The sequence below is a fragment of the Pyrus communis genome, chromosome 3, assembly GCF_041283825.1.
Source record: "Pyrus communis isolate YQ-2024b chromosome 3, ASM4128382v1, whole genome shotgun sequence".
NCBI classification, from domain to species: domain Eukaryota; kingdom Viridiplantae; phylum Streptophyta; class Magnoliopsida; order Rosales; family Rosaceae; genus Pyrus; species Pyrus communis.
Genome location: NC_142567.1, coordinates 1,145,565 through 1,169,005, shown reverse-complemented (window position 1 = coordinate 1,169,005; position 23,441 = coordinate 1,145,565). Strand labels below are relative to the sequence as shown.

Below are 23,441 nucleotides of genomic sequence, written 5' to 3'. Positions count from 1 at the left end.
TTGTCCCAACACATATTTTAAGCATAAAATGGTCAACCATTTGATGTTTGCTGTTTTCAGCAAACCGTGCCCCTCAGTCTCCTTATTTATTTTTTTTTATTTTTTTTGAAACAGTAATTAAAAGTTTGTTTAAAATTATTTTTAAAATGATTAAAAATACTTTTGGAAACAAATGTTTGGATTTCAAGTGCTCTTAAGGATTTACTTAGCATATTTATTAATAATTGGTTTTAAAAATATTTTTTCTTTGAAGAACTTCTAGACGAGCCTTAAATAATTAATGTTTTTATTTAAATTCCAATTTGTATTTTCTTATTTTGTTTCTTTTGCTTTTTTAAAATAATTTCTTTTTTACCTCTTTTAAGTCGTTCTTTTTACCTTCCAACTGTTTTACAGTATGGAAAATACCTGTTGGGATAGATATAAAAGAACATGCTGGAGTCGCCAGGTGACAAGTGGCTCATAGCTAGAGAGTTTTCCCCCACGCGCCTTCGAATGGTCTTGAGACACACCTTCCAAGTGTGCATATGATAAAGTTGCTGCATAACAGAATTCTAGGACGGCGGAAAAATATTAGCAGGTCAAAATTACAGTATTGCAACATAACACGCTAGAAAGTTGAATATAATAATTTGTTTATACATAATTTTAATATATAATTTAATAACACAATATGTCTTATAGTTTAAAAAAGATCATCAAATCAATTGTTAAAATTACAATTTGTCGACATAATTTGCCGACTAGTTGTTTGTAATATTCTATTATTTAGTATTACATGCCAAATTTTCACATCTAGTTTACCTAATTAATGTCCCAATTACAAGATTTTAGTTGATAAATTAATAATCTAAATTTACAAAAGAGATTCTACTATAAATGATCAGTGTTTACAGTTTGACAAAAAAAAAAAAAAGAAGAAGTAATTTTTACAAGATTTTACTAATAAAATAATAAAAACTTATAATATGTTTTCCTTTAATTAAAAAGTGAATATACTCTTCTCGAAACGCTATCCACAAATTTGTCTAATTAACAATCTTGATGAGGTACTATTTTAGACAATATAAATTTTTTTTTTTTAAATAACTTTGTAACGCTCTTACTCATTAACGTTAGGTTTAAGATTTCATTAACAATTCTCGTTCAAGTAATTATAAAATGTCGATCTAAACTCCAATGTGAAAAATAATCCATATAGATAAATTTCTATAAAATATATTTTATCGACGCCTAATAAAGGTAATTTCTTGTTTTTCTCAAGGGCCAAACAAGAGGAAGCGTGCTTGCACGCGCATATGCTTGTATCTCAAACTATAAATCCTCGGGTTTTCACGACAGAGCCATTACATAAAAAACAGGAAATAGAGGGGCCAAAACGCAAATAAAAGGAAATATGTAAAATAAGTGATTAAATTTTTTTTTTCCACATGGCGCCCAAAAGTATAAAACAAATAAAATTATTTCCCAAAATAAATATATAAAATAAGTGATTTTTTTTTTTTTTTTGCATCCGGTAGAAAGAAATAAAAATAATTATAAAAACGAAAAATCAGAAATTAAGAAACCGGTTGCTGTAAACACCAAAAACCAGAGAGAGAGAGAGAGAGAGAGAGAGAGAGAGAGAGAGTGCTGCTGATCAAATTTTCAGCTGAATAGAATTTACACGCAGAAAGCGTCTCTGAAAAGCATAAGATTGTTGCTGTTGGCGAAATCGAAGCTTTCAGAAACCCAATTGGGTTTGTTTAATTTTGTAAATTCGTTTTTAATTTGGGAAATTTGGAAGATTTTGAATTTTGGGATTTAGGGTTATTGATTTCTGAGGGTGGTTGTGTGATCGGTGAGAATTTGATTGATTTGGGATTTTGGGTTGTGTTGAATGGGTCGTGGTTTGATTAGTAGTTGTAGATTTTGAGAGAGAGGGAGAGATTTGTGGATGATTTCTGTGGGGACTAGGGATGCAAGGAAGGGGGTAGAATTAGGGTTTGGTGGTCGGAGAGAGATGGAGGATACTGAGCTTGAAGAAGGCGAAGCTTGCTCTTCCCACATCAATGAATACGATCCCAACATCGATGCTCTCTCTTACATCGTAAGCGTATGCACATAAATAAACACATATATGTATATATACATGTAGATTTGTATGTACATGTGTTTTTGCTGCTTATTGGTTTTGAATTGCTAGAAACTTTTCGGGTTGACTTGTATCGGTTTGCTAGATCCGAGCTAATGGAGTTTGATTGAATTTGAATTTTACTTTGGTTGTGTTAAGAAGGGCACGTAATGGAATGAGAACTTTTTATTGAATTAAATTGGTGTAGAAATCTCTTACTTGAGTTTAAGAAGTTTAAAAGGCTTTATATTTGCTTTGAGGGAGCGGAAGTTTAGAACTTCGTTACTTGGCTCATGTTCTTGTCATGTAATTGCGTTGCTAACATATCTTATTCATCCACTTTGTAATGTGAGTATGTATCCCTCTTTGACTTATGGACGGGCATGAAAATGCTGTTTTGAGAGGTTGGACCATGTGATAATTGGTATTTGCGCTGAACTTACTGGTTATGATAACGGTTTAATGTGCCATAGAATTTCCCTTGCATACGATTCAGTTTTGGAGTCTCTGGATCCATATTGGTCTACTGTGTAGTTATGATTTATGCGGGATAGTAAAATCTGAATGTTAGAAATCAAGTTTTGTGGAATTTATCTATGTTAACTTCAAATGCAATGGGTGACCTTCAGAATCTCAAAACCCCAGTTTTGATATTTGTTTTAAGTATTTTTATAGGGTCATGAAGTGTGATTGCTTTAGGTAATTAATATTTGGTAGCTCGACATTGTAGTATCTTAAATCTTAAAGATGCCCGAATCCTATGAAAAGTGTTATTGAAGTATAACCGCCTTGTTTCTAGCTCTTACTATTACTTTACGTCTCTTTGTCGAGCTTTGCGTTTCAATGATTCATATTGCTCTCTCTGGTATTAGGATGATAGAATTCAGGATGTTTTGGGACACTTCCAGAAAGAATTTGAAGGTGAGGTATCTGCAGAGAATTTGGGTAAGTCAATAGAAGGGAATTACGTTATCTCTTGTGCTTGAGAGATGCATTAATTTGGAGTTCCTTCTCTTTAAGTAATGAGTTGGCAATCAATACATTGAAACAGGGGCAAAGTGGGGTGGGTATGGCTCTTTTTTACCTTCCTATCAGCGGTCTCCAGTGTGGTCTCATCCGAAGACTCCACAAAAAGTTCACAACTACAGCTTACTGAAATCTCCCAACAATTTGAAACTTGAGGTGTCAACTTTATCAGCATATAATTTCCGACTTATATCTAGTTCTGTACAGATAAATCTTTGTCTCTATTGGTTTCTTTGACAATTCTCAGTTTACTTGAGCATCTTTCATTATTTTTCCGCACAGTCTGGTCAACGTAACAATGCAGTTTGTTATAATACACCTCAGTCAGTGGGAGTAGGAACTGCTTCTACCGGTTCCACTTCACTTGTTGTACCAAAGGCACCCTCATTAGTTCAACCTGACCAGTACGCTCCTCGGCATGAATCTGCAAACAAGAAAGCTATCAATTCATCAGACCAGAAAACATTGAAGGTGCGAATTAAAGTGGGATCAGATAACTTGTCGACACGAAAAAATGCTATCTACAGTGGGCTTGGCCTTGATACCACACCGTCTTCCTCACTAGATGATAGCCCTTCAGAGAGTGAAGGGATATCTCATGAGCCTCGAGATGCCCCATTTGAATCTCCCACCAGTATTCTTCAGGTGAATCATCTCCCTTTAATATTCAGATGTTTTCTGCTTTAGAAATAGTGTGCTTAAACTGAAACATTTATTTTGGCACCGCTCTGGAGCAGATTATGACATCCTTTCCGGTGCATGAGGATATGATGTCACCTCTTCATGACGACCTCATTTACTTAATTGCAAAGGAAAAGCTCCTAAAAGAGGGTACAGCGAATGGAACTCATACCATGGAGGGTGGTGGGAAAGTATCAAGAGCAAGGAAAACAAAATCGGTCGAAAGAAATGATTTGTCAGTAGAATCAAAAAGTGGGAGAAATAAAGATGGAACTGGGCTTCTGTCAAAGAAGGAACACGACATTGACATGTTTGTTTGTGAGGAGTTTGTTTCTAAAACCTTGAAGCTCCCGCTTCTATCTAATTCATTTTCTACTGTCAATGACGTGATCAAGAGCAATGAAATTGATAAGAAAAGTTTAGTGAGGGACAAGGTCTTCCCTGCAGAAGACGAACCAATGGAGCGAATGTCCAACCAAGAGGATGGCTGGGTTGAAAAGCGAAAAGCCAATTTGGCTGGAAAGGTTCAGGAAGATAGAAAAGTAAATTTAAGCGATGATGTTTTGGCTCATCCAAAGAAAGAGGGCTGTTGCAGGGGAGAGAAAACTTATGAATTGGTAAAAGGTGACTTAAATGTTTCCAAGGGGAGGAAAGCTTTAAATACTGAAATAATGGACCATTCAAAGCAGAAAGTCAATCAGAAGGCTGGATTGCATGAGTTGGATGATACAAGACTATATTCTGGGAAGGAGTATCCGCTACCCGGGGAAAAAAAGAAACCGAAGGAAAGTCAGAGGACCCCAGTTGCTGAGATGCCAAAAGAAAGCTCAAGGGTTTGTTCTTCTTCAGTGCCCAAGATGAAGGGCACGCATGCGAACAGTTCTAATACTGATCAAAGTAGGGATACATATAGAGATCTGTTTGGGGATATAGATGAAAATAACCAAATTAATTTATTTGAACTTCCCTTTGAAGAGAAGCTTAAGGACACTGATGCTGTTGCAAAAAGCACACCTGCAGTTAACAGTACATCAAGGGAGAGACAAAATGGCAATAAATTTGATAAACCGTCATCAATTGCAGACTCACATCCTATGACGGCTTCAAATATACTCCCACGTTCTGGAAATGGGCCCATGTCTGCTGGGCCTCCTGCTACAGGGGCTCCTGCACTGATAGAAGATAGTTGGGTGTGTTGTGACAAGTGTCAGAAATGGCGGCTTCTTCCATATGGTACAAACCCGGAGAGCCTACCTGAAAAGTGGCTGTGTAGCATGCTTAATTGGCTGTAAGTTCCTTTCTAGTGGCATTTTCTAACCAATCACTACGTTCATTATATTACATGGTATATCGCTATATCCACAAAACCTGATATGCCATTTTATAATGTGTAATGACTGTTCATTCCAATCTCTGCCTCTCTGTTCTCTCTTTCTCTCTGAAGCTTGATCTCTTGATTCAAATTTAGGCCTGGGATGAATCGGTGTAATGTAAACGAGGAGGAAACAACAGAAAAGACGAAAGCTCTAATTGCACAGTACCAAGTTTCTGCCCCTGAGAGTCAAAGTTATCTGCCCAGAAATCCTGGTTTAATGGAAGGAGTGGCATTGCCTAAGCCTCTGAACCCTGACCAAAACCTTGAAAATTTTGGTTTGCCTGGCATGCCTAGTAGTGCAAAGAAAAAAAATGGAGCAAAAGAATTGCCAAATGCAACTAATAAAGATGGTTCCATTCAGTTTCCAAACTCCATGAAGAAAACCATGCAGGCATCAGTGAAGAGTAGAAGCTTGAATGATGTGAATCAGTCTCCACTGCCAAGTGAACCTGATTTGCAGCAGCTAAGCAAGTCCAGTGACATGGCAGTGGAGAAACGGAAACACAAGTACAGGGAGAAGCATAGAGATTTAGAGCCCTCTACTGGGGGAGGTATGGCATATGAAGCAGTGTTTTTTCTTTGTGCTTTTTAAGCCATCCTTAATCATGTTGAATGCTATTTACTTACTAATAAAGCATGTCAAACAGGTGACATCAAGAATTTAAAGATAAAGAGCAGAAGAGACTCCGTTCCAGATTCTTCTCGAGCTTCCAAGAAAATCAAGACTGAAGTTAAACATATTAATGATGAAGGATGGACATCAGACTACAATTGGGCAGTTGGGGAGGTAGGTCCTAGCTCAAGTGGTGCTGCAGTAGGGAAAGATCAAATTAAGAATAGGTCACAGGCTGCTTCTATTACAAAAACAAAGGATGAAGCTTTCTTAAAAAGTCGATCCTTAGATGTGGGAAACTGTGATTCTAAAGGTAGATCAAAAAAGAGAAAAGTGAAGGAATCCTCCGACATGGGTTCCCTTCCAGCTACAGGGTGTTATGTTGAGGATCATTCAGTTACTGTGAAGGAGGAGTTTAGTGAGAATGACCGCAGGAAAGAAAAGAAGGCAAGGACTTCTAAATCTGACGGAAAAGAGTCTAGTGCAAGCAAAGGAAGTGGTAGAACAGACAAAAAGAGCAGCCATACAAAGAACCAACAACATAGAAAAGATATAGGTAGCAGTTTAACTCACCGGAGTAGGAATGGTATGGATTCCTTGAAAAAGGATTTGGGATTTGTACAGGTTCCTATGGCTGCAACTTCAAGCTCCTCCAAAATCTCTGGTTCCCAGAAAACCAAATCCAGTTTTCAGGAAGTTAAAGGTTCACCCGTAGAATCCGTCTCATCTTCACCTATGAGAATCTTGAATCCCGATAAGCTTACATCAGTACGCAGGGACCTCATTGGAAAGGATGAGTCACAAAATGCTGGTCATTTTGCCATAGGTAGCCCAAGAAGATGCTCAGATGGCGAAGATGATGGTGGGAGTGATCGATCTGCAACAGCGAGGAAGGACAAAGTTTCCACTGTGGCTTATCATGGGTCTCATGAGTCTTCTGTGCTTGATTTCCAGGACAGAGATTCTAATCACATATCTGGTGGTAAAGTTAGAGGGCAGGTCGCCCCATCGCCCGATATCACGAATGGTCTTTCTATGAATGGTGCTTTGGGTAATTCAGGTCAAGATACTGGGTGTCCTAAACAATTGGCTTCTAATCAATTTGGTGGTGAATACAGAGAGAATGGAAAGCATTATCACTCTAATGGATCTCACCCAAGAAAGTCAGGGAAGGGATACTCTTCTTCATGGTTAAAGGACAAGAACGGGAGCTTTGAATCTGATTTGGACATTGGTGAGGCCAAGAATTCTAAAGTTGTCAGTGAACAGAAAGATCATTCACCCTCCCACGGAATAAAACCCGGGGATGGTAAAAACAAGTGTGGGTCTAAATCTGGTCAAACTGAGAACAAATATGTCAGCAAGAAAGATGTTACTGGGAAATCTTCCATTGAGAGCAGTAAAAGGGAAGGTCAGTCGAATTTCGGGGGGCATGATGGCCCAGATGTTAAGCCAGAAATCATTTGCAAAAAAGATGCAATTTCTACGCCCAAGCAGAATTCACTGCAAGATTGTGATGGTGAAAGGTTATCAAAGATTCCTTCCGGAAAAACTGAACGAGTGGATGCAGGCTCGGTTAGGGGAAAGTCACTACCCTTGCCAACTTCTGGTGGAGCTCAAAATGAGACCACAACCCGTTGTCCCCGACCAGCTGTGGGTTCTCAAAAAGGTAATGGAGCAGATAGCTCACAAGTTGATGCCTCTGAAGGTAATGATGCTCTGAAGCAAATACAAACCAGAAAGGTTGATAATCAGAATGGAACTCAGCATATCAGTTCAAGGCATCTTTTACAGAATGGGCACAGGGCCAGGGATATTGATGCCCCTAGTCCAGTTAGAAGGGACTCCGGCAGCCAGGCTGTTACTAGTGCTCTGAAAGAAGCTAAAGATCTGAAACATCTTGCTGATCGCGTCAAGGTTTTAACCTATCATATTTTCATGATTAGATATTTCTGTTCTCCTTTCTGCGATAATTATGTGTAATACTAATCCTTGCAGAACTCCGGGTCAACTTCCGAAAGTACGGGGTTTTACTTCCAAGCGGCTGTCAAATTTCTTCATGCTGCATCTTTGTTGGAGAATATTGATAGTGCCAAGCATAATGACATGACTCAGTGCATGCAAATGTATAGTAGCACCGCAAAACTATGCAAGTAAGTCAAGTTTGAGCTGTATTAATACTTCTGTTCTCATGGCACATGCACTGGTTTTGGGTGAGTCGTGTTGACTTTTGCAACCTTGCTGTGAGTCCTTGTCTACCCTTCGCGGAACCCTGCATGTGTGAGTTGGGACCCATAATATGGTTGTACGCAATTTTAGGTAGTACTTTCAACTATATTTTTGTGGTTTTTACCCTCATGTATTTGGACTTGCATCTAAAGCCTTTTTGGATTGGGTTGGGAGGGGTCACAGAGACAGTGTACTTTTGCATAGCATTAGCTCTTAAGATGTAGGGGTTATCTTCTCATGATTGATTTTGTCATCTTTGGTCATTAGAATAGTTATTGGCATGTACTGTACTAGCACGTGGAGGAGCCATCCCATTTTTTTAAGCGTTCTTTGCAGGCTTTTATATTTATGGGTTCTGGAGCTTTCATGCCTGTTCTGCTTTTCCTTATTAATTTAAATTATCTGTAGGTTTTGTGCTCATGAATATGAGAAACCCAAGGATATGGCTGCTGCTGCTTTGGCCTACAAATGCATGGAGGTGGCTTATATGAGGGCGGTATACTGCTCGCATGCCAGTGCAAGCAGAGATCGTCTTGAGTTGCAAACAGTTTTACAATTGGTTCCTCCTGGTAAATTGACCAGTGTCTAAGTGAGCTGTTACTTGGTTCTAGAGGAGATGCAAGGCTCTAATAGCCTTGTTTTGAATTGTTGCTAATTTGATATCCTTGCTGCTTTTCTATCAGGTGAATCTCCTTCTTCCTCTGCCTCTGATGTTGATAACCTAAACAACCCCTCAACGGTTGACAAGGTTGCCTTACCCAAGGGTGTTAGCTCTCCCCAAGTTGCTGGAAGCCATGTTATTGCTGCCCGAAACCGTCCCAATTTCCTCCGGATACTCAATTTTGTAAGTTTATATAGATCCTATATTGAAACTTCAATTTGTTACTCTTGTACTGTTGCACAAATTTTCATCACAATTAATTTATTTTAGATATTTAGTACATATAACGTGGTCAGAGAAGGGCATGAACAAGAATGGACTATCAATTTATTTAAGAATGGGTAATCTCCTTTCACAATAGAGAAGTGTGGACAACGAATGAACATTTTGTAAATATGATTACTTGCAGACTCAGGATGTAAATTTTGCAATGGAAGCGTCGAGGAAATCGCAGCTTGCATTTGCAGCTGCTAATACAAACACTGGAGATGCTAAGCGTTCAGAAGGTATTTCTGCCATTAAAAGGGCTCTTGACTTTCACTTCCAAGACGTAGAGGGATTGCTACATTTGGTACGGCTCGCAATGGATGCTATCAGCCGGTAAAAGAGGCAAGTCGTTGTGGGATGATTCAACCCTAGGAAGGTTTATTTATTGGTGAATCCTTGGTCTCATGCCTTAAGAAGGGAGGAAAAAGAGGCTGTCCTTGATACTTCTGCTGAACTGCTTGGAACTTCTGTTGAGGAACTGGTTGTTTCTCTTCTTGTTTCAAGTAGACGACTCCTCGTCATTTTATTTTGTGGTCCTGAATCTGCTTGCAAGCGCTGTCGGAGACCAAACAGGTCATTCAGATCTCAATTATTTATTTTGAGGTATTGTGAACCCATCGTCAAGTACAGCTCTGCTGAAAAGGTTCTGAGCAGCTTCTGAAGGTGGATTTACTTCATCAAGAATGGGAGGAGATATATTATAGTTGTATATAAGGACAAGAAAACGAGTTCTAAAATCAATAGGGGATTTGTTTTGACTCTCAAAACCAGAACTTAAAGCTTTGGGGATCCTTTATTGTTCAGACTGTTAACTTATCTTGATAATCCGTTATCTTGAACTGTCTGGAGAAGACTCTGGCAGCTGCCAGTATGTGCGCAAACTGTCTGATCTGATTCAACAGATTGAGACCACATCAACACTGTAGAAAAGGGTGAAAACGATGGAAACCGTAGGTATGCTGTTTTTCTAATAGATTCTCTCTTATTTTCCCCATCAAACCTTTTTTTCTTTTCAGTTACCATTTTAGTTGTTTGCACTTTTTTGTCTGAATTTGATTTTGATACATGTGCAGGTTGTCTTCACTTTTGTTGTAGTTAGGATATCCTCTTTGCGTTAGTAGACACGAAATCAGAAAAAGAAAAAAAATACATTATCAGCGAATTATTGTCACAGTCATGCATGTTAGCTCCAACCTGCTGCGCTTGCCTGAGTTTCTTTCCTCAAAGGTTTGTTAGCTGTTTTATTGTTGTGCAAGTTTGATGATTCATTCTATGTTCATTCGTCTCCAACCGGCTTTCTGTTTTCACTTTCTCCTTCAGTGGCGACAATGTATATATACAAATTATTGAAGCATCTGCACGTGTTTCCGTCTGTAAAGAGAAGGGGATCGGTTGGATATTATTAGGTCGGTCCTTGAGATCTAACAGGTAAGGTTCTAATGCTTTTGTAATGTTAAATCTGTTCTCCAGACTTCAGATAATTATGATTACTTTTGCATGCATGAGAGTGAGAGGAGACGATTTTGAACCCAATTATTCTAGGGTAGTGATCTTCACATTCCCGTTTTCTCCTTTTGCATTTGTTTCCGTCTCTTCTCTTGATTCTCCTTGGATTAGTTCAGTCGAAGGACTACCCTTAGTCCAAATCTTGCATTTATAGGAGCATATAATGTTTCGCTAAGCGGACGGGGTCTCTGCTTGCAGGTTGAGCAGCGGGCGGGGGCGGTTCTCTATCTAGTAGACAACTGAGTTCGATGTGATATTCTTGTTTCGAGTTTTGCCGGATGTGGGTAGTGTATAGTTTCTGAATATCTAGTCACTAAACGTTTGTTTAGGTTTACACAATAACGTTTAGAATTATTTCAATCGTTGATTACCCGTAGCGACAGCGATAGTAATTTATCCGGGTTTTGTCAATAAAGCTTTGAGTTTGAAGGGATGACATTCATGGCAGAAGCTGGAAGTGGATACCTGTGTTACAACCGTTTTCAAATATTCAACTACTGAATGCTGCTCAAAATGTCGCCGGGAGCAGCAAGCCTTTGAGATTGGCATAACTTCTCACTTTAGTATATGAGATTTAAAATCAAGAAGTGGTCCAAGAGTTTGTTCATCGTCAATCATTTTTGTCCATTATTTATAACAGATTTGAATTTTAACAGTTTTCTTAAAAGACCACGTTTGTTACCAATTTGACCTTGAACGCCGCCACGCCACGCCCGCCATTTCACGAGTTTTCCAGCTTGGATCTGATTCGAGTCATCGGGTTCTTTTGGAGGCTTTGCGTCGATGGGACTTCCAAATATCGCAGTTTTGATTGCACGGGGAGCCGTTAGCAATGCTCCGGGGATGGATGAGCATTTGAAGGGTGTTACGGTTAAATGTTGTGTAGAGAGAGATTATATAAAAATTTCAAGTAATCTTTACTTTTTTGTTTTTTCATGAATTAAAAATTTAAAAAAAAAAAAAATCTTAAGGGGGGAGAGGAATTTAGATAGAGAGTTGTGTTGCAAATAGTACTCTACTAGAATGGTGGAAATGAGTGTAGTCATTGCATCATTGCGGGGGTTTGAATCTCTTCGGCTTCCTAATCTAACAAATCTATATTTTAACCAAAAAAAAAAAAAAAAAAAACGAGAGAGCTTTGTTTAAATAGAAAAACTCTAACGAAACCAAAAAGTAGTGTGTAAATCATTTTTTTGTGAAAATGGCAATTGTTGAGTTTTTAGGAAGATTGACATACGCCATTTGGAAAAAAGTCTTGCAATTTTATATTAAGAAAAATTCTAGCGGGAACAAAAACTAGCTAAAATGTCAATAAAATTGTGAGTTATGGTTCACAAATTTTGTGATCAACAAACCTCACCCTTAAATTACCTGTCCCTTGGTCACCTGGTGACCAACGAATGCTTTTAATGTCTCAAACTCAACCGTTGACATCAAAGAATAAATATACAAATTTTAATATCAAATCAAGTGATGAGTTGTCATTTATTCTTGGTCACTAGGTAACCAAAAGAACAAAACTCACGAAGCATAAACCGAAGACTTTTTAGCCGTAAGAGTCCCCTGAGATTGGCTAATCTCATTTTGGTCCCTGACAATAAAAATTGATGAAAGTGATCCCCATGTCCACCGTAAATCATTTTGATCATTTCGTGAAAAATCTATCAATATCCTCGTTACATTGTCACATGAACGACCATCTTTTTAAAGGTATTTTTGTCAAGCCAAACCCTCCACTTCCCAAGAATGTTAACTTTTTCACGAAATGATCAAAATAAATTTAAAGTGAACAAGCTCATAAGACCGCTTGTATTGATTTTCACTATTAAATTTAATGTTTAACTTTTTGTCAATACACTGGTTTAGACTTGGAAAGCTCGTTAAGCAACCAGAACACAAAAATCTTAATAATATTTGCCATTAATAAATAGTAGTAATAATGGTAGGGGTACCGGATTGCACAAAAATCTTCCACTCCTTCCAAAATCCTAGCATTTCTAAAAGAGCTGCACACAATTTACAGCAGATCTCTCGGCTCTCAGGTCCGAAGAAGAAGAAGAAACTATGGTTCGAGCTTTCTGATTAGGGTTTTCGACTAGTCCCTAGTATATACCCACGCAACCGAATCAGGCAAGATACTTGAACATGTTGGGGTTTTCCTTGTCCCTCTCCAGGTAGTCCCGAGTGATGAGATCTTCAATCCGCTTCTTAATCGCTTTGATGTCCGGCTGCGCATTTCAAGTCCGCCCATAACCGTTGTCAGTACAGATTCAACGGGAACAGAGAAACGCAGAATATATATAGATATGGATACGAGAACACGAACGTAAATTGAAAATTGCATTCAATGACAAACATAATGTAGTACCTTGAACATTTTTCCCAGCTGCTCAACGCACTCCACGACTAATTGTTGATGACCCAAAACTTTTCGACTCTTCATGATCCTAACAATAGCAGCATCAATAGCATATCTCCGGTCTTTGTCAACATCTTCAATCACCTTCTTCCTTTCGTCCACGGGTGGGAGAGGAATCTAAGGATAACAAAACAGCACACGTTGATTAATCTTCAACTCTCAGAACAAGAATGAAGTGGAAAAAAGTACAGGGATCTCAGACCTTAATTCTTCTCATTTTATCTGTGAACTTCTTGTTGAATTCAAAGCTGTCATTCGTTGAGATGGTCTTTGTAATTGGCTGCTTGGTGAGAATCTTGTACTTGGCACACGAGAGCGAATGAAGCAATCTAACCAAGTCGTCATGAGTAAGGTTCAACTGAGTCAGTATTTCTGAATAGCTCAATTTATCAGCACTGTTGAAGAGGAGCAACAGAGCAGCCTGTGAAAGGAAAAAAAAGGCAACAAAATATAGTCCCCGTACTCGAATACAATCTTGAAAAGGTGACATTCTGCCAACGGCCAAAATAAATCAAGCAAAGTAGTGCAATAACCTGATAGGTTGACACGACCAATTCAATGGGTCTGGTGTCAAACTTGCCAGTAACATTGCACGTGCCCAATGAGTAAATCCATGTAAGTTTCCGGTGTTTTGTTTTTGTTTCATAGAATGACTTGAAAACTTCAACACACTTAACCTGGAACACAAATATATAACAAACATATGGGCATCAGGTATTCCGCAATTGGGAACATGTGCTAATCTTCAACAAACTAAATATTACCATCTCTTCAGGAAGGTTAAGATCAAACGATTTATAACTTGGCCAGTAGCCAGTTGTAAGTACAGTGACTGTCAAGTCCATCCCAGGATTTACAGCAGGGTTACTTTGAAGATATTCCTCAAACCCTTTCTGGTTGTCTCGAGCTATTGTCAAATCTGTGACCTGAAAGATAATTTAGGAAATTTAATTTAGGTCAATAGATAAGTTCATATTTCAGCATAGGTCAATAGAAACAATTTTCTACTTCAACTATGATCAATAAAAATAATTTTCCGATCCAACTTATGTCAATCCTAGTATTAAAAATACCCTGTGATCTCAAGGACAAATATCTCTGGAAACGGAGGAAGATAATGAGAGTACTTGCAGGATGTGCATCAGATGGCTAGATAATTGGAGTATATCATGTTTTCTTATGTTGCACGTAATTGTAATGAAGTGACCCGGTAACCGGTAGCTTACTTTGTAGACACTGGAAACGGTTGTTCCCCAATTGGGTTTTTAACTCTCTTGCTCGAGATATAAACATTTCCATACGAAATTAACCATAGTTTGACAGGAAAAAAAAAAAAAAAGGTAGGGAGCTATCTCTATTAATGGTGAAGTAACAGTCAGAAACATTCCCAGTGAAGAAAACAGGCCCACTCACCATTCCCTCCATTTTTGACGTAAACTGTCCACCACATTGCTGCTTCAGCTTTGTCAGAATACTTCTTTCGTGGTCCTCGTTGGCACTGCGATCAAAAAGTAACCGACGGGCTAGTTTTTTCCTGTGTATTGAAAGCAATTACTTATTGTCTACTGAGCCGACACGCACACACATATATGTTGAAGTACAAAGACACTGTTAGCTCTTCATGATCATTTACCATGTTGTCTGCTGACCCACTGGCTAAAAGATCTCGTATCACTTATATGACCCAAGACTTTGTACTACTAACCATTGGGTTTTCACATAGTAACTGGTAAATGCCTTGTTAAAACACTAACTGGAAAGTATCTGACAAGAACTTAAATTGTAAGACACACAAAACCACATATGGTATAAACTGAGAGGGAAAATAATAGATTTACCTGTAGAATTCTGCATAAAGGTCTTTGTCACTGATATAAGCAAGCAGCTTAACAACCTGAAGAAAGTTAAAAGACAATCTTAAAATTAATCAAAAGACCAAATGAATTCAATAAGAATTACCAAACACATCACCAACAATAAATGAAAATTCATAATATGAAAAACCCTCCATAAAATAATACCTTCTCAAGCGTTTCTTCTATAGCCTCATCACTCAATTTATCACTGCCACCCTTCTTGAGGATATTATCACAGAATCCAGCAAGTAATTCGGCACTTGAACTCCCAGAAACGGATTTATTGCAAAATACCTCAAAAGCCTCTTTCAACGCCTATTAAACAAACAATAGAAAGGGGCCTTTTAGATAATGTAACAGGACAAATGTAAATAACACGAATTCTGCAACACTAACCTTGTGAAAGAGTGTGTGGTTCTGAAAGCTTTCATCAACATATTTCATGTACTTGTCATGCAGCTCAATTATGTTTTTTATAAGAGCCTGAAAACCACAAAAGATACGTCAACCACGGACTGCCAATCACTGCCAAAATTATCAAATAATAGAGATTAAATTAGTTACCTGTTCCTGTGTACCAGCTCCACCTGAAGCCTGCAGAAGCAATTTCGATACAAATTAACACCATAGTCATAAAAAGCAGGATGAACACGTATTTAGTTCACTCCCCGGATGCTTAATTGGATTCACCAATGTACACATAATACAGAATCAAATAATACTACTGATAAAGAGCCCTTGGCACAACATAGTCAACAAGCATTCAAGAAAGGACAGCTTACTGTCAGGACATTAAGTTTCTAGCCCAAAAAAGAAAAAGTCGACTTAAAACAATCATCCCATTCCTGCAACATTTTACTCTCTTCTGCCTCAATAGATTTAGCACATATAATGCCATGATCCATTTGAACTTAATAAGCATTTGAGTCAAAGCTCCAAGATGAGTAATTAAATGTGCATCAAGCAACCATGCAATAACATCAATTCAAACATCACTTACTCAAATCATAAGTTGTAATTATACAATGAAAAAACATGTCAGTACAAGAGCAAGTTTCATATATGTGTTTGTATGTGGGTTAGGATCAAGGGACAAACATTTCGACCAGTATTTTTACACTTTTTTCAATCTTTAGATTTATAACATCCAAGGGTACTAATTAAAAAATGCAGAGAAACAAGCCTATGTGCCTCCCTCTCACATTATTCCCTCTTCCAGATTTCACATTTATTTTCAGTCTTATTTTATAAAAATTTTTAGATTAGTGTTTTACTATTAATCATAATCTACGTCACCATTCATGTCATTTATTGATTAAAAGCCTCCACATCACTTTTAATTAGGACCCTTGACTGTAATAAAATACATATACTATGCAAACACCTAGTTATTGTTTACACATCACACTTGCAACCTAATTTTTTGAAGTAGCCAAGATATGGGGCCAATGACTTCAAAGACATCTACGAGAAGCATCAAATAGAGGCAACACGCAGGAATTTTAGTGATTGGCAATTACACTCCAGCATGCAATGCATACATAGAACGGTAAGCAGAATAAATGTAAATAGATCCAAAACAGAATACAAAACATATCCAGCAATTACACCTATACTTAAGTTCAATATATCTTTCAGGATAAATATATGGCAGCAATAACACCAAGACACTAGTGATACGTCACTTTAAGCATAAACACAACGAGATACTTTTTTGCAGCAAACCCCAAACACAAGAAGATACTGAACCTGGTTAGCAGCAGCATCTTCAGCCTGTTGAACCAAAGCTGTACCTTCAGCAGTAATATGCTGCAAACCATCAAGTATGTTGGTACTGTTGTAATAAATGAGCATCTGAAAGAGATAGGAAGAACACGAACAAAAAACAAACTAACCTGTTTAAATACAAGACTAACAGGGTCCAAGCCTTTAGGTATTTTGTTGTAAAGTCTAAATATCCTAGAAAGACCGTCCGCCTAGACACAGACAAGCAAACATAGTCTTAGACATACAATAGAAGATAGATTGCAAACAGGATCATAAACTGCCAGGCAACAAGATACCTTATCCAATCTCAGCAAAGCACGACATCCAGAACCCTCCTTCTCAAGCAGTTGAGTTGCATAAACCACCAACAACTCATGTTGCACTTTCTACAGGCAAGAGTGCAACTATAATTTAGAAGAACTTGAAAGAAAAAAACATCATGATACAAGACAAATGAGATTAAAAATAATACAAATTATCAAACCAAAACTGTTTACACCACCTTTTCAATTATAGAAGCAGGGTCACAACATTAGGCAAATCATACCACGTCCAATGTATCAGGTTGTTTTTAAACCTTTTATGCATTATGTAATGCATCAGTATGTTCCTTGCCACATTCCATGTTGCACAATGTTGATAGATTTTCTAGAATGGTACATCCTATAAACTCCTAATGCATTAATGCTAACACACCTCTAAATGATTCAAATATCAACAATTGGCCCACGGGTTTCATAAGATTCCTCTGAAAAATTCACTTATTTCCAACATTCATGCAAGATCCTATAATATACAGGGGCACACAAATAGTAACGCACACAAACCCTTTCTATATCACAGCTACCAATATACACACATACTATTTACTAACTTGATTCACAAAATGTAGTATTACACATTAACTAACCTCCACAAGCTTTTGTTCACTGCTTGAATGAAGGTAGTTATTAACTCTCTCTTTCTCCCTTTTCAAGCATTCCTCTGCCTGTATAATTCCACAAGAGTGGTTAGACAAAAACTACACTGAAAATCCACACGCTGTTTGAACACATGAAAACTTGCCTTCAACATGTACTCCGGACAAGTATCTGTCAAAATCCAATTTGCTGCTTTACGAGAATAGTATTCACCACTATCTACTAGAAAGTGTGCTTCAAAGTCCTCTTCATAAGACTCCATTTGACCCATTCCAATTTCAACAAATATATCTACCACATTCTTCAATAGTGCTCTATCAATCTGCTCTCCCTCACGTTCTTTATCAATCTGATTGGTCATACAACATTCATCATGGCCAGGATACATATACATAAACATAGACTTGATCAAGAAGCAATAAACTTACAAGACCAATAACAGCAATTCTGGCATTAGCATTGACCTCCCGATAAACCTGAGGTTACATATTAAATACATTTGAGATTACTGAATCCCCTTTCGAAAAACAACAAAGCATATAAAGGCGAGTAGGTATTTTTGCATAAAGTATGTATAAACATATAAATGATCCAATAACTAACCAAATCACGAAAGCAGGTTAGTCCAACTTCCTTTAGTGCAGGAAGTGACCTTCTTGCAATGAAGTAACGATCAAGGTAGTGAAAGAAGCGTGATAGCCACCTAACCATTAGTTTATGGTTTGCCCATCTTTTAACAAGCTCCCGCAGCATAAACTCATCATGCTTCTCTCTAAGAGCAGGCAGCACCTAATAGATGAACAACCAAATAAGAATATGACGTTCAGAAAATAATGAAAGAATGTCGCTTTAGTTAATGATCAGGAGAAAGAAACCATAAGCAAACATCTCAGGATGTTTCTCGACCCTCACCGTTGAAGTAATGTATTCCTCAAATGCCTCCCGATATTTGTCATATAGCTGCTGAGAGTAATCATTGGGGGGCTTTTGAGTACACATGTTATAGATGGTTCTGTACTTAAAGTTAAGGAAAGGTTCACCTCGGAGAACGCACCAATAAGGAGCAAATAAAAGAAACACAAATCGTTTAAAAAATATATACAAAACAACCAAAGGATACGTGTAAAGCATCATATATTCTTCTGAGTTGAACTGAGGCTCCGGTAACCCCTCTAGGATCATCTTCAGCTTCCAGATCCCTTTCTGCATATAGTCCCATCCTTGATCCAACTCAATAACTTTGCGCTCCATTTGTTTGAAACAAAAGTTCGTTACCCTCCCACTACAATTCTATCAACATAGAAAGCAAAAAAAAAAACACAACAAAAGGTTAACCATATAGCCCACTTGTACATTTGAGCACACATACTGTTTATGTGCAAGTACATTCGTGTTATAATTTGGAAATGATTACAGAGTAACCCCCAATAGTCATGCCAAATGATTGGCAAATATATAACAACCATATATTCCATAACATCAACCGAAAAATGTATGGCGCCAATAAGTAACGACGAACAAACCATGGTAACCAAAGCAGTATAGCAATGCCATTAAAGTCATGGAGAACAACCCCAGATTAAATCATTAACAAACAACACTAAATAGATGATGAACAAGTGATGACACGGGAAACCCCTAGATAGATAATAAACAAACAAAAATTGGGAATCATTATCCCGCACAGAACATATAAACAATGCCAACCAAATAAACCCCTAAGAACAAACAGATCGCTGAAAAAAAATAGAAACAAAACCCATAATCCTATACCACAAACAAGCACGAAAGCAATATTACACAGCGAAGAACAACAAGGAAACCGTAGAATCGAAGCAGACGAAGAACAACAGGACTGCCGCTGCGTACGGGCTTACAATATTCGAAACAATGGGAAGAAGTTGCGGAGGAAGAAATATTGTACCTTCGCAAAGAATTCGAAACGACGGGAAACCCAAATCGCAGAGAGAGAGAGAGAGAGGGCGTCGGACGGAGAGCGGGGAGAGCTAGGGAAAATCCACAAATCCAATCCCTGGAAATCGCGGAGAGGAAAATAGTGGGAGGACGAGGACGAGAGAAGGAGACTGATCGGAAATCAGGCTTTTCTTCATTTTTATATAGAAAAAATGCCAGGACGAAAATAGTTAGCCAAATTCTAAAATAGGCTCTGGGGAAAATAGTAGGAATTTTTAAGACTATATTTGTAAATTAAATAATGCGTCAGTCATCATCGAGACGATATAAGTACATTACTCAATTTTTTATTTTTTTGTCAAACGATATATTTGATTAGATTAGAGGTTAGATTAACCACCAACATGATTTGAACTCACCCCGTCATGCAAAGCCTCAACACCTTTTCAGCACTTGTCACGTTACTTAATACTTAAGTAACAGTTTAATTTACAATTACGTCATATAATTTATAAAATATGGTTTCAATAGATGACCTTATTAGCATTACTCTAATAATAATGTCTACATTTATTTTTTTACGAGTCTTTTTCAAACTGCTTTTAAAATAGCTAAAATTTTTTTTTTTTTAATGATTAAGGTCAATTTTCGTATGACTTGCTGAAAATTTTATTAGTCTTGAAACGCAAGTAGAAACAAGTGGGAGATTGTCTATCATTGCATGTTATTTAGAGTCTTCCTCTTCTCCTCTCTCAACACTATTTAAATTACTTTTTAGTTATTTAAAAACAAAATCCAACAAGTATAAGTGCCCTTTAGAAAAATCACTTGAATTTTGAATAAAAAATTCGACATGCTTTTGGTGTAATCACTTCTTACAAAAACCAGCATAATGCTTCCCAACAAAAGCGATTTCGAAGACTATAGGAAATAATATTTTGTTGTTTTCATTAAATTTAAAAAAAATTAACCAATTAGCAAAATCCTTTAACTACTATGTTCTTGTCAAATTGTTTATATAAATATTTATTTTGTTGGAAGTTTTATCTTGTTCTTTAACCAGAGAGTCGTACTAAGAATAGATAAAAAAATAAATATATATATAAAAAATAGAAAGAATTGTCTTATATTGTTGGACTCCGTAGCCCAAAGCCCGAACATCAATTCATAAAGCCCACAAAAATATGGGTCGTCCCATGAACCTTATTTTACGGAACATAAAGCCCGAACATTTTATGGGCTTTGTGTAGCTTACGGACTTTATGTACATTTTAGGCTTTAGGAACGGAAACTTTCGGAAAATTTTCAGGATCGAAAATTTTCGGATTCGGAATGGAAATTTTCGATTCGGATTGGAACTTTCCAATTCAATTTGCACCCCTACTACTGCATGGTATGTATGGATGTTAAGGAGATACCCTTAATTTTTAGGTATTTCATACCGAAATTCATGTAGGATTCACTGCTGACTTCTCGATTTTGCGATTGCGATCGAGAAAGGAACATGTCTCAGCTTTTGGGTTCTACATGAATTTAAGTATTTCAGATCGAAATTCATGTAGGATTCACCTTTTTATTCATTCCATTGTACCCTTGGTGTTAGTAACCAAAGGCTATAACAACTAAACGTGCTCTTACACGTGATCTTTCCAAGCTGAATGCACACTAGTAGCCTGCCACTTGAATTATTATGATAGATAGCTGTTGTTAGTTGGTAAGATTACGCACTCACTTCGCCAACTAATTGAACATCGCATGAGAATCGGACCCATAGGAAGAGATACGACTATTGAATGTTTCAGTTACCTAAACGTGTTGGATTCGGATCGCAAAATTGAACACAATTCAATTACTAAATGTATAATTGAAGACTTGTTGACCCTAAAAACTACCAAGTCTACGTGACGCGCATGCCGAGTAATTAATAAGCTAACTACATCATTTGGTTGTGTGCGAAGCGTGCCAACTAGTCAGTCGAGTTCACCCAGGGAGTAAAATATGTTGAAATTGTGTTGGGCGCACTGTTGACTTCTCAATCTTACGACTGTGGCCGAGGAAGGAACATGTCTCGGCCTTCGGGTTCTAGAACCTGAAGACAAGACTGCTAGTTCTACAAAGCTCACAAATCGTCGGCACCAGGTTCAGTCTTGGTAATTATATTTGTGAGAGTATAAGTACGCCAAACTGATATCAAACTATATGGACACAAATACTCGAAATCGATAAATGTCTTGATGGTAAATGTGGTTCGACCGTCGGAATGTCGAACTCTAAAATGTACTTGTGAATATCCAATCATAAAATAAAACTCGGCGTTCAATGTGCCGAGCCTAGTAACCTGTAACACCTTACTTCGTCGAGCAAGATGATAAGATGACCTCTACCAATAAGGACTCGCAAATCCTTATTGACCGAGACTTAGATAAATAACCAGTCAGTCTTGAAGCAGTGTTGTCTATCCAAACTGAAGGTGCTCATCAGTCGGCTAATTCTACAGCTCCAGTGTTGTCTATCCAAACTGAAGATGTCGTCGGTTGCCTTCACAATGATATTTATCCAAACTAAAGATGTGTTGGCAGGAAGAAATGGGGAGAGGCGCAGAGCACTTTGTGTGTTGATTTGAAGGGGGCTTGAATGATACACTCCCTTCTCTATTTATAGCATCGAACCCCCCTCATGGTTGAACTAAAGATGCACTTAGATTAGAACTCTTCATCCCAATCTAATCAGGTTTCAGCCAATCCTAACCCTATAGAACTTTGAACCAAGCTCTTTAACGAACCAGATTCATTCCCTAATTCTAAGCATCTTCAGCTTTAAGACTCCTTGTTGCACTAGGGTTCGACCACCTCACCCTTATCTTAAACCAATCCTCCTCGCAACAGGATTCAGCTGACCTTGACTGGATAGCCCATAACAAAATTCTAAATGAATGTTACTGAGCCGAGATTGACTCTAAGCTCGGCCCAAAAATATTATTTTGGGCCTAAACAAGACTTTATGGTGATTGGGTTAGTTTAGTTTGGTTGACGGTTTTCAAGTCCTTATCCACCTTCGACTCAACATAGGTTGGTTAAATGTCCAAAAACCGACCAACTCCCTCCCTTATGAATTCACCTATAACCTGAATCGAACAGTAATTTTGGGCTGGTATATTGAGTTTGCGATTAAAATGTCCTACCCTACATCCTTGTTGGAAAAAGACGCTTAACTTGCAGCGGTTGAGTCCCGTTTGGTATCAATTAAACGATTCAACATCGTAAAAAATTCACCTTCGGCCCCATATTTTTTTTTCTTTTAATTGGACCTTACTTTCGCCCCTCATTGTTTTTTAATTTTTTTAATTTTTTTATATTTTGAATAGTAACCCCCACGTATGTTGGTCCCAAATGGTTGACAGTGATAAGCTATGAGTTGTCCTTTAGACCGACGCTTAAATATATAATCAAAATTCCGATAAATAAATAACCAAAATTAAACAGATGAATTCATAGCATTACTTTTTTATATAATTTTTTTACAAATATTTTGGGAAGTCTATTTCATAATGTGTTTTAACAATTCAAGCTATTTATTTTTTAAATTTCGTCTAAGATTATGTCCATAAAAAATCACCTAATTTTGAAACTATATGATGATTGAATTAAGAATTTAAGATTTCTTTGTAAAATCATATTCCTCAATTTTCTTCACTACAAATGAATATTTTAATAATATTAAATTTGTCTAATTTTTTGTAAAAATCATTTATAAATAAAATTAAAAGAAATGAACTATTCAAAATATTAAACTATGTTACGAAATATGCTTTCACAAATTATGTAAGAAATTGATACGCGGATCCATCACGAATTAAATTATTAAGATAAACATATATGGAAAAATTGTAACCGTTGCTTCTTCATCTTGTAATGCATAAAAAACTCCAAAAAATCCACTCATTTTCTTCCTAATTTTCTTTCGGTCAGGAACTTTTTTCAATTTAGTCAACAATTTTTGTTGGCACTACGATTAAAGTAAGTACAGTGATTGCATATTTTAATGGGAACTGGATAAATCAAGAGGCACAGAACTGAAGACAAACAGAGAGAAAG

The 23,441-nt window shown here is 37.3% G+C and overlaps 2 protein-coding genes across 4 annotated transcripts; one reads left to right on the top strand and one right to left on the bottom strand.

Moving 5' to 3' along the window:
• Positions 1-1,561: 1,561 nt before the first annotated feature.
• Positions 1,562-11,138, top strand: LOC137714910 (cysteine-tryptophan domain-containing zinc finger protein 3). 2 transcript variants are annotated; one of them, XM_068454071.2, is made up of 14 exons: positions 1,562-2,089; positions 2,986-3,058; positions 3,165-3,295; positions 3,422-3,784; positions 3,877-5,108; positions 5,289-5,746; positions 5,843-7,725; positions 7,807-7,961; positions 8,446-8,606; positions 8,721-8,881; positions 9,108-9,919; positions 10,039-10,192; positions 10,286-10,393; positions 10,670-11,138. In XM_068454071.2, the coding sequence occupies exons 1-11, from the start codon at positions 1,937-1,939 to the stop codon at positions 9,300-9,302; spliced, it is 4,965 nt and encodes a 1,654-aa protein (XP_068310172.2). In that variant the 5' UTR covers positions 1,562-1,936; the 3' UTR covers positions 9,303-9,919; positions 10,039-10,192; positions 10,286-10,393; positions 10,670-11,138. The 2 variants fall into 2 exon arrangements, with proteins under 2 accessions (XP_068310172.2, XP_088546626.1); XM_088690500.1 differs by having other exon boundaries at positions 1,573-2,095.
• A 1,235-nt stretch (positions 11,139-12,373) lies between these two features.
• On the bottom strand, positions 12,374-19,606 carry LOC137715622 (cullin-1). Of its 2 annotated transcripts, none has more exons than XM_088690502.1 (20): positions 19,358-19,606; positions 18,554-18,723; positions 18,346-18,445; positions 18,037-18,222; positions 17,862-17,909; positions 17,579-17,782; positions 17,424-17,501; positions 16,810-16,899; positions 16,642-16,722; positions 16,496-16,555; positions 15,311-15,340; positions 15,143-15,229; positions 14,912-15,061; positions 14,729-14,784; positions 14,304-14,424; positions 13,655-13,816; positions 13,424-13,567; positions 13,093-13,311; positions 12,840-13,007; positions 12,374-12,699 (listed from the first exon to the last, which is right to left on the bottom strand). In XM_088690502.1, exons 2-20 carry the CDS (start codon positions 18,682-18,684, stop codon positions 12,598-12,600), a joined length of 2,217 nt encoding a protein of 738 aa, XP_088546628.1. In that variant the 5' UTR covers positions 18,685-18,723; positions 19,358-19,606; the 3' UTR covers positions 12,374-12,597. The 2 variants fall into 2 exon arrangements, with proteins under 2 accessions (XP_088546628.1, XP_068311068.2); XM_068454967.2 differs by having other exon boundaries at positions 17,424-17,497; positions 17,575-17,782; positions 19,358-19,542.
• Positions 19,607-23,441: the final 3,835 nt, after the last annotated feature.

Coding starts and splice junctions, on each gene's coding strand:
- LOC137714910 (XM_088690500.1), top strand. CDS start 1,937: ATGATTTCTGTGGGGACTAGGGATGCAAGGAAGGGGGTAGAATTAGGG. Junction 2,096..2,985: donor CTCTCTCTTACATCGTAAGC/GTATGCACATAA, acceptor CTCTGGTATTAG/GATGATAGAATTCAGGATGT. Junction 3,059..3,164: donor GGTATCTGCAGAGAATTTGG/GTAAGTCAATAG, acceptor ACATTGAAACAG/GGGCAAAGTGGGGTGGGTAT.
- LOC137715622 (XM_088690502.1), bottom strand. CDS start 18,684: ATGGAGCGCAAAGTTATTGAGTTGGATCAAGGATGGGACTATATGCAG. Junction 16,723..16,809: donor CTTTGCTGAGATTGGATAAG/GTATCTTGTTGC, acceptor GTCTGTGTCTAG/GCGGACGGTCTTTCTAGGAT. Junction 14,785..14,911: donor TAGAAGAAACGCTTGAGAAG/GTATTATTTTAT, acceptor AACTTTCTTCAG/GTTGTTAAGCTGCTTGCTTA.